This window comes from Nicotiana sylvestris, chromosome 12 (genome assembly GCF_000393655.2).
Source record: "Nicotiana sylvestris chromosome 12, ASM39365v2, whole genome shotgun sequence".
In the NCBI taxonomy this organism is placed as follows: Eukaryota; Viridiplantae; Streptophyta; class Magnoliopsida; order Solanales; family Solanaceae; genus Nicotiana; species Nicotiana sylvestris.
In genome coordinates, this window is record NC_091068.1 from 118,683,954 (window position 1) to 118,696,944 (window position 12,991).

The 12,991-nt window shown below is 41.0% G+C and overlaps 1 protein-coding gene across 1 annotated transcript; it reads right to left on the reverse strand.

Annotated features, from left to right (window-relative positions):
• Positions 1–3,216: 3,216 nt before the first annotated feature.
• Positions 3,217–4,414, reverse strand: LOC138883609 (uncharacterized). Its single transcript, XM_070164304.1, has 3 exons — positions 4,240–4,414; positions 3,547–3,602; positions 3,217–3,441 (listed from the first exon to the last, which is right to left on the reverse strand). Exons 1-3 carry the CDS (start codon positions 4,412–4,414, stop codon positions 3,217–3,219), a joined length of 456 nt encoding a protein of 151 aa, XP_070020405.1.
• Positions 4,415–12,991: the final 8,577 nt, after the last annotated feature.

Genomic DNA, 12,991 nt, shown 5'->3' on the forward strand with positions numbered 1-12,991 from the left:
TGGGATGCAGTTCACCATAAAGTCCCGCAATAGATGCGCCTTTGTGGCCAAAATACCACAAGAAATACATATGCATGCGCAATAAATGCAGAACTGTAACATGGGTACGTAAATCAAAGCATACTTAGTAAGTATCTAGCCTAACCCCGGAGAAGTAGTGACAAAAAGTCAACATCGACAATTACTAGTGGTCCGATATATCAAGTACAGTAGAAAGTAAACAAGTATGAGGCATGATAAATAAATAATGTAAACAAATACATGTATGTGGTATGATCCTCCTCTGAATAGTAAACACCAACTCTCAATTATCTGTTACCGTCTTAACCAGAGTATATATAAAATTGTCCCAACCAGATAGGAAAATCACAGATACACTGGCTTCTTGTCAAATATTACGCACGATTCTGCTGAGGCGAACAACCCGATCCCATAAGATTATTTCAAGAAGTTGTCGAGGCGAACAACCCGATCCCATAAGAATATGATATTGCCGAGGCAAACGACCTAATCCCAAAAGACTATGATACTACCAAGGTGAATGTCATGCCCCAACCTCGGGAGGCGCGACTGACGCTCAATCGAGTGAACCCAACTGAGCAAGCCTTATCGAACACTTTCTACCCAACTCGATAAATAAGGAGACCATGCTTTCATTTATTTAAACAATAGGAAAGATTGCACATTCAACATTGTTAGTTCATCACAACCTTAAACCGTAGTTAAGTTCCCAAGATTCAATACAATTTCACTTTAGAGAAACAAAAGTTAGATTTACAACATAGTTTATAGACCCATCCAACACCCGTACATAACCTACACATACGTCTACGGAGCGTCTAAGGATACAAAAGACAATGATGACAACGCCGGCAACAAGGCCCAGGCTATACCTCAAAAGAGGGTATCTATATCAATAGATGTACAACATAGCCCCTTGAAGGAGAAATGGCTCACCAAGACCTTGAGAAGAAGGTACTCCGCTACGCGCGATTGGCACTATCCGCAATGGAGCCACCTACATTCATATAAAGATGTAGCACCCTCGGCAAAAGAGACGTTAGTACCATGAAATAGTACTAGTATGTATAACTAAACACTATCTAGTTAGAAAGAACTTTCATACAAGAATAAGAAAATCACAAGTATAACTCAAACACTTTAAATGATCACAACATTATCAAATAAAATAATCATACAATTTTTACATCATTTTCCCATAGCTTTTTGTTTTGGGCATTTCATACTGTTCATCATTGTCCACAATACCACCGCTATCTTGAGCAGAGTCCGATATCGACCCGATCGGCTAGGTTGCCTCATTTGAGATATGTACTTCAATCACAAATATAATACTACCATGTGTGCGGCATGTCATCCGATCTCAGCCCGATCGGCTAGGCCACCTTACCAAGGCATTTTCCTTTTCCATCAATCATCTCATTTCAATATTTGTTTCACATATATCATTTCATAGGCACTTGGGGTCACAATTATCACATCATTTGCACTTTCAATGTTAGATTTGTAGTTTAGGATAATATGTGCACACAAAGGAAAATAAAATTGTAAGCATAGATGAATCTTAACATAGATGGCACAATATATGCAACTTCAATCTCAGCTTAAGGTCTAAGCATCTCAATACATGATTCATATTCCTTACACCCTTTCAAGTTATCAAGAATAACGCATTGACCATATTGCGACCCATCTTTCACACATATAAGGTCGCAACCCGACATTCATGTGAAATAGCAATCAATACAACAATTCAACTTTAATCTCACCGTATTTACACAAACACCAATGGAGCTCAATTTCGAAAAGACGGGTTTTAGCTATACATACCTCAGTAGAGCTTTCCTTAAATCCTTACAATAAATTCCGGAATTTCCTAGCAACTTCAATATATTTTATGAAATTACAAGTTTAACCAAGAATTAGAGGCATGAATTAGATTCTAACTCATTTAGGTAAATTATCAAGCATTAAGTGTGCACGGTGATTTTAGGACACTTTTGTGATAGATTTTCATCATCCTATACCGCAATTGTTATCTCTTTTGGTACCAACCCATACCCCATTATCTTTTATGCATGCAAGATTATCAGCCCTTATACCCATGAACCCCCTTGCTAATCACTTATTTTAATGGAAATTTTGAAATTATAGATGAAGGTACAAGCTCTTACCTCTTAGGGTGAAGACCTAGCAATTTCACTTGACAATCTTCAAGGATTTGGGGCAAGGATGGAGTGGGGACTTGATGAATATCACTCCCTCTCTTTCTATAACTTCCGCTCTCACTTTATATGCCGTGAAATATCAGGAAAATGGTCCAATGGGGTGTTTTTAATGGGATGGGGTCGGGTTATAAAAGTTAGAAAATAGTATCCCCAACACGATTTGCGATCAGATATGCGATCACATGATGGACATGCGGGCAAAATGGACAGCAAAAATGTTCCCAAAATCTGGACAAACTATCTGGGTATGCGACAGAAATGCGGTCTGCATACCTGTTCTGCGGTCACATAGTGCACCGCAGAACTGCCCTTCACAAAAATTCCAAGGGGATTGTGCGATAACTATACGACCCGCATATTGATTATGCGTTCGCATAATTGGCCGCATAGTTGGCCTCAAATTAACCAACACACTGACTCGCTCTACGGTGACTATGCGGTCCGCATACCTATTATGCGACCGCATAATGGACCACATAAATGCATTTTTCTAGCCAACATAATTCTTAACTTTTTAATGCATCGATCAATCCTAAGGGTCCGAACACATGATCCTATCTTGGCATTATTTGATTGGGGTTTTGAGTAGAAATCTCTATGGGGCCTTACATCCTCCCCCACTTAAGATCATTCATCCTCGAATGAGGATCATGGTTCACCTATTAGCAATCTCTATGCAACCTCAGCTTTTCACAACATGAAGCATATCCACAGCCCTAAATTTGGCAAACTCCCTAAATTTTCAAAATTTTGCCAGAGTTTCCTTTGTAACTAGGCCTATCCATCTGTCAGAGAGCCCCAGAAACATATCCTAACAGCATGTACACATTTTACAGTCATAACATAACCTGTACAATACTAGACATGGCCGCATAGGCAACATATAACCAAAACATGATAGTTTTACATAGATCAAATCACAAGATAAGAGTTCATGAGAACCAAATGCATAAAAGCTATTATATGACTATTCAAACAAATGTGAGTACTTCTTTCTCATTTCCTTCTCGGCTTCCCAAGTGGCTTCCTCAACCTTCTGGTTCTGCCATAACACTTTTACGGAGGCAATTTCCTTATTTTTCAACTTCCGGACTTGCCTGTCAAGAATGGAAATTGGAACTTCTTCATATGATAGTTCTTCATTAACCTCAATAGTTTCAACTGGCATAATAATGGATGGATCTCCTACTACCTTCTTTAACATAGACACATGGAAGAGCGAATGTACCAATGATATCTCGGGTGGTAGCTCAAGCTTGTATGCCACCTCTAAATAATTTTGTACGGTCCAACATACCTCAGACTTAATTTCCCTTTCTTTCCAAATCGCATGATACCCTTCATTGGGGAAACCTTCAGAAATACCCAATCATCTTCTTTGAACTCCAAATCTCTACGACGAACATCCGAGTAAGACTTTTGACGACTTTGAACAGTTTTCAACCTCTCTTTAATAATATTGACTTTATCTATAGCCTGATGCACGAGGTCCGGCCCTATCAATTCAGCTTCTCCAACCTCGAACCACCCAATAGGAGATCTATATCTCCTACCATACAACGCCTCAAATGGTGCCATCTGGATACTAGCATGGAAGCTGTTGTTGTAAGCAAATTCTATGAGTGGAAAATGGTTATCCCAACTACCTTTGAAATCAAGAGTACAAGCATGCAACATGTCCTCAAGCGTCTGAATAGTCCGGTCTGCTTGCCCGTCGGTTTGAGGATGGAAATCTATGCTAATATTTACCTGCGTACCCAAACCATGCTGAAATTTCTTCCAAAATTGGCAGTGAACTGAGCCCCTCGATCTGAAATGATTGAGACTGGAGTGCCATGCAACCTGACTATTTCTTTGATATACAACTGAGCATACTATTCAGTTGTGTAGGTATATTTAACTGGCAAGAAGTGCGCTGATTTCGTGAGTCGATCGACGATTATCCAAATTGAGTCAAACTTATGCGGAGTGCGTGGTAACTCAACCTTACAATCCATATTAATCATCTCCCATTTCCACATTGGAATTTCTTTTCTTTGTGCCAATCCACTAGGCCTTTGATGTTCGGCCTTCACTTGCTGACAGTTTGGACATTTTGCCACGAAGTCCACCAAATCCTTTTTCATGTTATTCCACCAATAAACTTCTTTGATATCATGATACATTTTCGTAGAACCTGGGTGCACAAAATACCTGGAAATGTGAGCTTCTGCCATGATCCTCTCCCGAAGACCGTCAATATCCAGAACATATAGGCGGCCTTGGTACCATAGGGTACCATCATCTATGCCAAAGGAAAAGGCTGTGGTCTTGTGTTTATGACTCCCTTCTTTCAGTTACGCTAACAATGGATCGTTGAATTGCTTCTCTTTCACTTCCGCCACAAGCGATGATTCAGCCCTATTATGCACAATTACTCCTCCTTCATTAGAGTCCGCAAGGCAAACTCCCAAACCAACCAACTGGTGAACCTCTCTGGCCAACGGCCTCTGATATGCCTCCAAATGAGCCAAGCTCCCCATAGATTTTTGACTAAGAGCATCCACCACGAAATTAGCCTTTCCTGGCCATCTTCTCTATCTCAGATTCAACTCCTTCTGCTTGAAAATATATTGAAGGCTCTTGTGATCCGTAAATACATCCACATGGAACCCATACAAATAATGTTGTCAAATCATTAGTGCAAATACCACTGCAACAAGCTCTAAATCATGAGCTGGATAGTTTTTTTCATGATTCTTGAGTTGCCTAGAAGCGTAAGCTATAACCTTGCCGTGTTGCATTAACACACACCCAAGACCAATCCTTGAAGCATCGCAATACACCATAAATCCCTCTGTACCCTCTAGCAGGGCTAATGCCGGTGTTGTAGTCAATCTTGATTTCAAATCTTGGAAACTTCTTTCACAAGCATCGGACCATTGGAATTTAACCGCTTTTTGTGTCAATTTAGTCAATGGAGACGCAAGAGTAGAAAACCCCTCCAAAAATATCCTGTAGTACCCAACCAAACCTAAGAAACTGCGAATCTCTGTTGGAGTGGTAGGTCTGGGCCAATTCTTTACCGCTGCAATCTTTTGAGGATCAACCATAACTCCTTCCCTAGAGATGACATGACCCAAGAACGCAATAGATTAAAGCCAAAATTCACATTTCAAAATTTTTGCATACAATTGATGTTGCTGAAGAGTCTGCAGAACTGCCCTGAGTTGGGCAGCATGGTCCTCCCGAATTCGGGAATACACAAGAATATCGTCAAAGAACACTATCACAAATGAGTCTTGAAAAGGCTTGAAGACTCGATTCATAAGATCCATGAAAGCTGCCGGGGCATTTGTTAGCCCAAAAGACATCATCAGAAATTCAAAGTGCCCATACCGAGTCCTTAAAGCTATTTTTGGAATATCCTGCTCCCTTATCTTCAATTGATGATACATGGACCGCAAATCAATTTTTGAGAAACATGTAGCACCTTGCAACTGATCAAACAAGTCATCTATTCTTGGTAGGGGATATTTATGTTTGATTGTGACCTTGTTGAGTTGCCGATAGTCGATACACATCCGTAACGACCCATCTTTCTTCCTTACAAACAAGACCGGTGTACCCCACAATGACATACTCGGCCGGATGAAACCCTTTTCTAGCAAATCCTTCAAGTGTTCCTTTAGCTCTTTCAATTCTGCCGGTGACATTCTATAAGGTGTAATTGGTATAGGCTGCGTGCCTGGCATCACATCGATCACAAAATCGATCTCCCTGTCTGGTGGGATCCTAGGGAGTTCATCTGGAAAGACATCCGGAAATCTATTCACAATTGGTACGGACTCAAGGCTAGGTGCCTCAGCATCGGTGTTCGTAACCCGAACTAAATGATAGATACACCCTTTTTTGATCATCTTCGCGGCCTTAAAGTAAGTAATAAGCCGACTATTCGGCACTACATTATCTCCCTTCCATTCAACAATGAGCTCATTAGGAAATTCAAGCCTCATGGTTGTAGTACGACAATCAAGTTTGGCAAAGCATGAATAAAGCCAATCCATTCCCATTATTAAATCAAAATCGACCATCCCTAATTCAATAAGATTGGCCGTGGTATTTCTACCCCACACCGTAACCACACAACCTCTATAAACTCGTGCACCTGTAATTGACTCACCAACCGGAGTAGACACCGAAAATCACTCATGAAGCTGATCCGGTTCTATCCCAAATTTCATAGCAACAAAAGGTGTAACATAGGACAAGGTGGAACCAGGGTCAATAAGTGCATACACATCATGAGATTGGACAGTCAGAATACATGTAACAACATCTGGAGAAGCCTCTGCGGTCTGGCGACCACTCATATCATAGAACCAACTGGGTCCTCCTGAACTCTACGCACCACCCCTAGTTGCACCACGCCCTGCGGGTGCTGGGGCACCTCAACCTGGAGAAGGGGCTGAAGATGTAGCAGTTGCTGGACTGGATGACTATGTTGTGCCCCTACCCGCTCCCTGGCGGGATACACGACACTACCTCTAAATATGACCCCTCATCCTACATCCATAACATACGAGTAACTCCAAATAGCAAACCCCTGAGTGCATTTTCCCGCACTTGGGGCACGGGGAATTCTGCTGCTACTGGGACCTCTCTCTTGACTGACCTCTCTGATGGGATCCCCTGTTGCCCTAACCGGGCCTAAAACGACTCCACTACTACTGGTTGGGCCCTGCTGGTGGTGCACTGGCTGAAAACTGTGCAATCGACTGGGATGACCCTGATTATCCTCCCCTGAAAGCTGATCTTCCCCCACCTAATGACTCTCCCATGTTGCCCGTAGATCGGGCCTTACTGTTACCCTCTATCTCCATTTTGTTCTTCAGTTTATGATTCTCTGTGGCCTGAGCAAATGCTACCATATTTCCATAATTCATATCAGAATTCAACGCAGCCGTAGAAGCCTCATTAATAGTCAAAGAATTAAGTCCCTAAACAAACTGGCACACTCTGGCCTCCATTGTGGGCAACATATGAATGGCATACTTAAACAGGCGAGCAAACTCCATGTGGTACTCCCACATTCTCCTGCTACCTTGCTTCAGATTTTCAAACTCTGTTGCACGAGCTGCCTTTGTCTCAGCAGGCAGGAAATGATCTATAAAGGCATCGGCAAACTCGTTCCACCTTGCCGGAGGGCTCCTCTCCTCACGGGAATCTTCCCACAACTCAAACCATGAATAGGCCACCCCTTTCAAATGATAGGCAGCCAATTCTACTCCTCCTATCTTAGTTGTACGCATAACCCTAAGGGTCTTGTGCGTCTCATCAATAAAATCTTGGGGGTCTTCTTATGGATTGGCACCCATAAACACCGGAGGGTCTAACTGAAGAAATCTGTTTACCCTGGAACTGGTGGAATCCCCTTGCTGGCTAGATAAAATGGGTGCAACATTCGACCTCTAGGCCTGAGAGGCCACTAGATGGGTCAACATCTGAATAGCTCCCCTAAGATCCCCATCAGAAATACCAAAACCGGAAGCTGGGGCTAGAGGCGGAGCAGGAGTATCAATGGGAGGGATAGTGGTACCCTCCGCAGGTGTAGGAACTGGGGTAGTCTGCTCTGGAATAGAAGAACCAGGAAGGGTGATAGCAGGGCGACTACCCTCACCCATAGTATCAAGCAGTGATTCATCAGCCACTCCTGAGGTGGCATTGGCTTCTTGGCCAATTCTCGCTTTCTTCTTAGGTGCCATTTAATGAAAGATAGAGCAATGCACTAATTAGAGAGGGAACAGTTTCACCGCACGATCCAGAATATCAAAAGAAGGGTGTTATTCCAAAATGCCCAAGTAGCCTCCAACTTATAGATGTGGTCGACTACACACCGATAAGAAGAACTCTACTAGACACGGCTCTGAGACATCCTAGGACATTTCAAAACCTTAGGCTCTGATACCAAGTTTATCAAGCCCCAACTTTAGGAGGCGCAACTGGCGCTCAATCGAGTGAACGCAACTGAGCAAGCCTTATCGAACACTTTCTACCCAACTCGATATGATTAAGGAAACTATGCTTTCGTTTATTTAAATAATAGGAAATATTGCACATTCAACATTGTCAGTTCATTTTGCATCACAACCTTAAACCGTAGTTAAGTTCCCAAAATTCAATACAATTTTACTTTAGAGAAACAAGATTTAGAATTACAACATAGTTCATAGACCCATCCAACACTCGTACATAACTCACACATACGTCTACGGAGCCTCTAAGGATACAAAGACAATGATGACAATGCCGACAACAAGGCCCCGGCTATACCTCAAAAGTGGATATCTATATCAAAAGATGTACGACATAGCCCCTTCAAGAAGAAAGGGCTCACCAAGACTTTGAGAAGAAGGTACTCCGCTACGCACGATCGGCACTATCCGTAATGGAGCCACCTACATTCATTTAAAAATGTAGCACCCCCTGCAAAAGGGATGTTAGTACCATGGAATAGTACTAGTATGTATAACTAAATACCATCTAGTTAGAAAGAACTTTCATGCGAGAATAAGGAAATCACAAGTATAACTCAAACACTTTAAATGATCACAACATTATCAAATAAAAGAATCATACAATTTTCACATCATTTTCCCATAGCTTTTAGTTTTAGGGCATTTCATACTATTCATCATTGTCCACATTACCACCGCTATCTTTAGCGGAGTCCGATCTCGACCCGATCGGCTAGGTTGCCTCGTTTGACACATGTACTTCAATCACAAATACAATACCACCATGTGTGCATCATGGCGTCTGATCTCGACCCGATCGGCTAGGCCGCCTTACCAAGGCATTTTCTTTTCCATCAATCATCTTATTTCAATATGTGTTTCACATATATCATTTCATAGGCACTTGGGGCCACAATTATCACATCATTTCCACTTTCAATGTTAGATCTGTAGTTTAGGATAATATGTGCACACAAAGGAAAATAAAATTGTAAGCATAGATGAGTCTTCACATAGATGGCACAATATATGCAGCTTCAATCTCACCTTAAGGTCTAAGCATCTCAATACATGATTCATATTCCTTGCACCCTTTCAAGTTATCAACAATTTCACATTGATCATATTGAGACACATCTTTCACGCATATAAGGTCCCAACCCCAAATTCATGTGAAACAGCAATCAATACAACAATTCAACTTTAATCTTACCGTATTTACACAAACACCAATGGAGCTCAGTTTCTAAGAGATGGGGTTTTAGCCATACATATCTCAGTAGAGCTTTCCTTAAATCCTTACAATAAATTCCGGAATTTCCTAGCAAATTCAATCTATTTTATGAAAATTACAAGTTGAACCAAGAATTAGAGGCATGAATAAGATTCTAGCTCATTTAAGTAAATTATCAAGCACTAAGTGTGCACGATGATTTTAGGACACTTTTGGGAGAGATTTTCATCATCCTATACCACAATTGTTATCTCTTTTGGTTCACAACCACCCCATACCCCATTATCTTATATGCATGCAAGATTATCAGCCCTTATACCCATGAACCCCCTTGCTAATCACTTATTTTAATGGAAATTTTGAAATTATAGATGAGGGTACAAGCTCTTACCTCTTAGGGTGAAGACCTAGAAATTTCACATGACAATCTTTAAGGATTTGGGGCAAGGATGGAGTGGGGACTTGATAAAGATCACTCCCTCTCTTTCTAGAACCTCCTCTCTCACTCTATATGCCGTGAAATAACAAGAAAATGGTCTAATAGGGTGTTTGTAATGGGACGGGGTCGGGTTATAAAAGTTAGAAAATAGGAGCCCTGACACGATTTGCGATCGCATATGCGATCGCATAATGGACATGCGGCCCGCAAAATGGACCCGCAATAAAGGTCCCAAAACTGTCTGGGTATGCGACAGAAATGCGGTTCACATACCTGTTCTGCGGTCGCATAGTGTACCGCAGAACTGCCCATCACAAAAATTCTAAGGGGATTATGCGATGACTATGCGACCAGCATATTGATTATGCGATCATATAATTGGCCGCATAGTTGGCCTCAAATTAACCAACACACTGACTGGCTCTGCGACGACTATGCATTCCGCATACCTATTGTGCGACCGCATAATGGACCGCAGAAACGTACTATTCTAGCAAACATAATTCTTAACTTTTTAATGCACCGATCAATCCAAAGGGTCCGAACACATGATCCTATCTTGGCATCACGAGATTGGGGTTTTTGAGTAGAAATTTCTACGGGGCCTTACAGTGAATGGTCTGATCCCATACGAATATGATACTGCCATGGTGAATGGACCAATCCCATAAGTGTGTGGTACATATTACTGTTGAGGAAAATGGCCCTATCCCATAATAATATGATATTGCCGAGCCGAACGGCCCGATACCATAAGAATATGATACTATCGAGGCGAACGACCCGATCCCATTAGAATACGAAGCTTTAATTGGTCCTTGACCTCACTCACGGATATACGTGTGAGTTACGAAATTAAAGGAAAATTTTTGACAAACACGTACAACGCAGGAGAAATTTATGAAAGGAGCACAATTATTCTGCGACTAATCAATTAGCTCGTCAAATCTCTATAATAGCGAGTCTATCACTCTACCCAATACTAGTCTCAAGTTGTAACACGAAATAAAGAAATTCAACTAGCAAGGATAACTCAAATAGTACAATTAAAGCATGGCGTGAACCTAAGTCTACCCGGACATAACCAAGAGTTCTAGCATACACATGGACACTCGTCACCTCATATGTGCGCAACTCCCACAACATGTAGCATATAGCAATAATAACACCTACGAGGTAAATTCTCCCTCACAGGTTTAGATAAGAGACATACTTCACTCGGACGTTCCATAACCGGCTCCAATGCCTCTCTAAACCCTCCAACCGATGCCTGCCGATCCAAAACTAGTCAAACAATGTGCAAATAAATCAAAATATACCCCAATGGGTATAACTTAACAATTTCTTATGATTCCCAACTCTGCTAAAAAAGATAACAAAGTCAACCCTCAGGCCCATGTACACGAAATCCAAAAATAAATGAAGATAAATATTACGCATAAAATTATGAACTCAAATATATAATATATTCCAAACTCCATGTCAAATTTCGTGGTAAAAATAAATAAAAAAATACCAATTTCTAGGTTTTCTCTCAAAATCCCAGAATTTCCCATAATCTTTCATGTTAAAATGCATATGTAAATCGTGTATTTAACTCACAATAGTAGGAATCACTTGCCACATGAAGTATGATAAAATGGCACTCCAAAATCGCCCAAGGCTGGCCCTAATGAGATAAATGAGGTGAAATGAGGCAAAATCCGATTTGGCTAACATATATAATTCTGCCCAGGCGATCTTCACACTTGAAAAGCAAATGGACGCTTTTGTGACGTCGCTTCTGCAATAACAAGTCTGCTTCTATGGAAAGCACTGGAGGCCGCCCCTTGATTTCCCAAAAATTCACACCACAAATATACGTTATGAGGTGGTCGAAGCAATAATAAAAACCAAACGCAAGTCGGGGTCGAATCTTTAAGTAGTTTGATTTTGGATTAGGTATACACCTAGTGTGAATGACTGATGTGCCAAAAATTACACTTTCACATTTTCAATTGTTGTTTCTATTTCTACTTTTAAACTATTGATTGTAATTGTAGAGCTAAGAGACAATATTATTTATTTTGGTTGTTTTTCAATATGAAAGATCTAGGGTTGCAACTTCCACCTAGTTGGTTACCTAATAGATTTAGAGCTTTAGGGCATGTTTGGTTGATTGGATTACAATATAGCAATCACACTCAATTAGTCGCTCTATACCTCTCGGTAGTTTGAGTGATTTTGCCCGATTTGGCTTTCTCAAGTCCAAATGGGTATTTCACAAAGCAAGTGATAAATGCTCAGGTCGGGTCTTACTATGGGCTATCAATTTCTTGAGTTCAACCAAATTCCTAGTTAGCCTATTTTTCCTAGACTTAGTCTCTCTTTCTCAAGTAGATACTAAGTCAAATAGGCATGAATCAATGTTTGCAACCATCAATTCTGAAATTCAAGCAACAACTATGCTAAATATCATAAACCCAAACATAAATAAGCCTTAAATCAATTACCTATTAAGTACTCATACTAGGGTTGGGTCACAACCCTAGCTAAGGGTTAAGCTACTCATGGAAAATGAAGAAATTAAAGAAGAAACTAAGATAGAATTCATAATACTTGATTAAGGAAAGAAAATCTAATGTTTAAAAGCTAATGTAGAACAATGTTACCCAATACAACAAATAAAAATGGCTCAGGTGCTCCCTACATACAAAACTTAAACTAAAAATGACAAAATGTTCTACTTATACTAAGTTGAAAATATCTGATAAAATTGCCCCTGCGAAGGTTGTGCGGTCCGCACATTGGGACTTGGCTTGACAGGTTCCAGTTCAGCGGCCACACATTTCTGGGTTGCGGCTGTACCGCTTCAACTTCTGTGGACCGCACATATATGAGTGTACCCGCACTCTTGCTTCCGCGGCCGCACAATTATAGTGCGGTCCGCACTTCATGACCTTGGGTTTGGCATTATGGGACTTCTATGACCGCACATTTCTGAGTGCGGCCGCGCTCTTGATTATGCGGCCGCACAAAATTAGTGTGGTCCGCATTTCTTCTTAACCATAAAATCCCATCTCTCTGAACTTTA

Bases quoted from the DNA above. Each gene is read 5' to 3' on its own strand.
- LOC138883609 (XM_070164304.1), bottom strand. From the start codon at position 4,414: ATGTATCATGATATCAAAGAAGTTTATTGGTGGAATAACATGAAAAAG. The intron at 3,603-4,239 runs GTAAGGTTGAGT...GTATTTCTGAAG, and splicing joins GGAGATGATTAATATGGATT to GTTTCCCCAATGAAGGGTAT. The intron at 3,442-3,546 runs GTATGTTGGACC...ATGTTAAAGAAG, and splicing joins AAAGGGAAATTAAGTCTGAG to GTAGTAGGAGATCCATCCAT.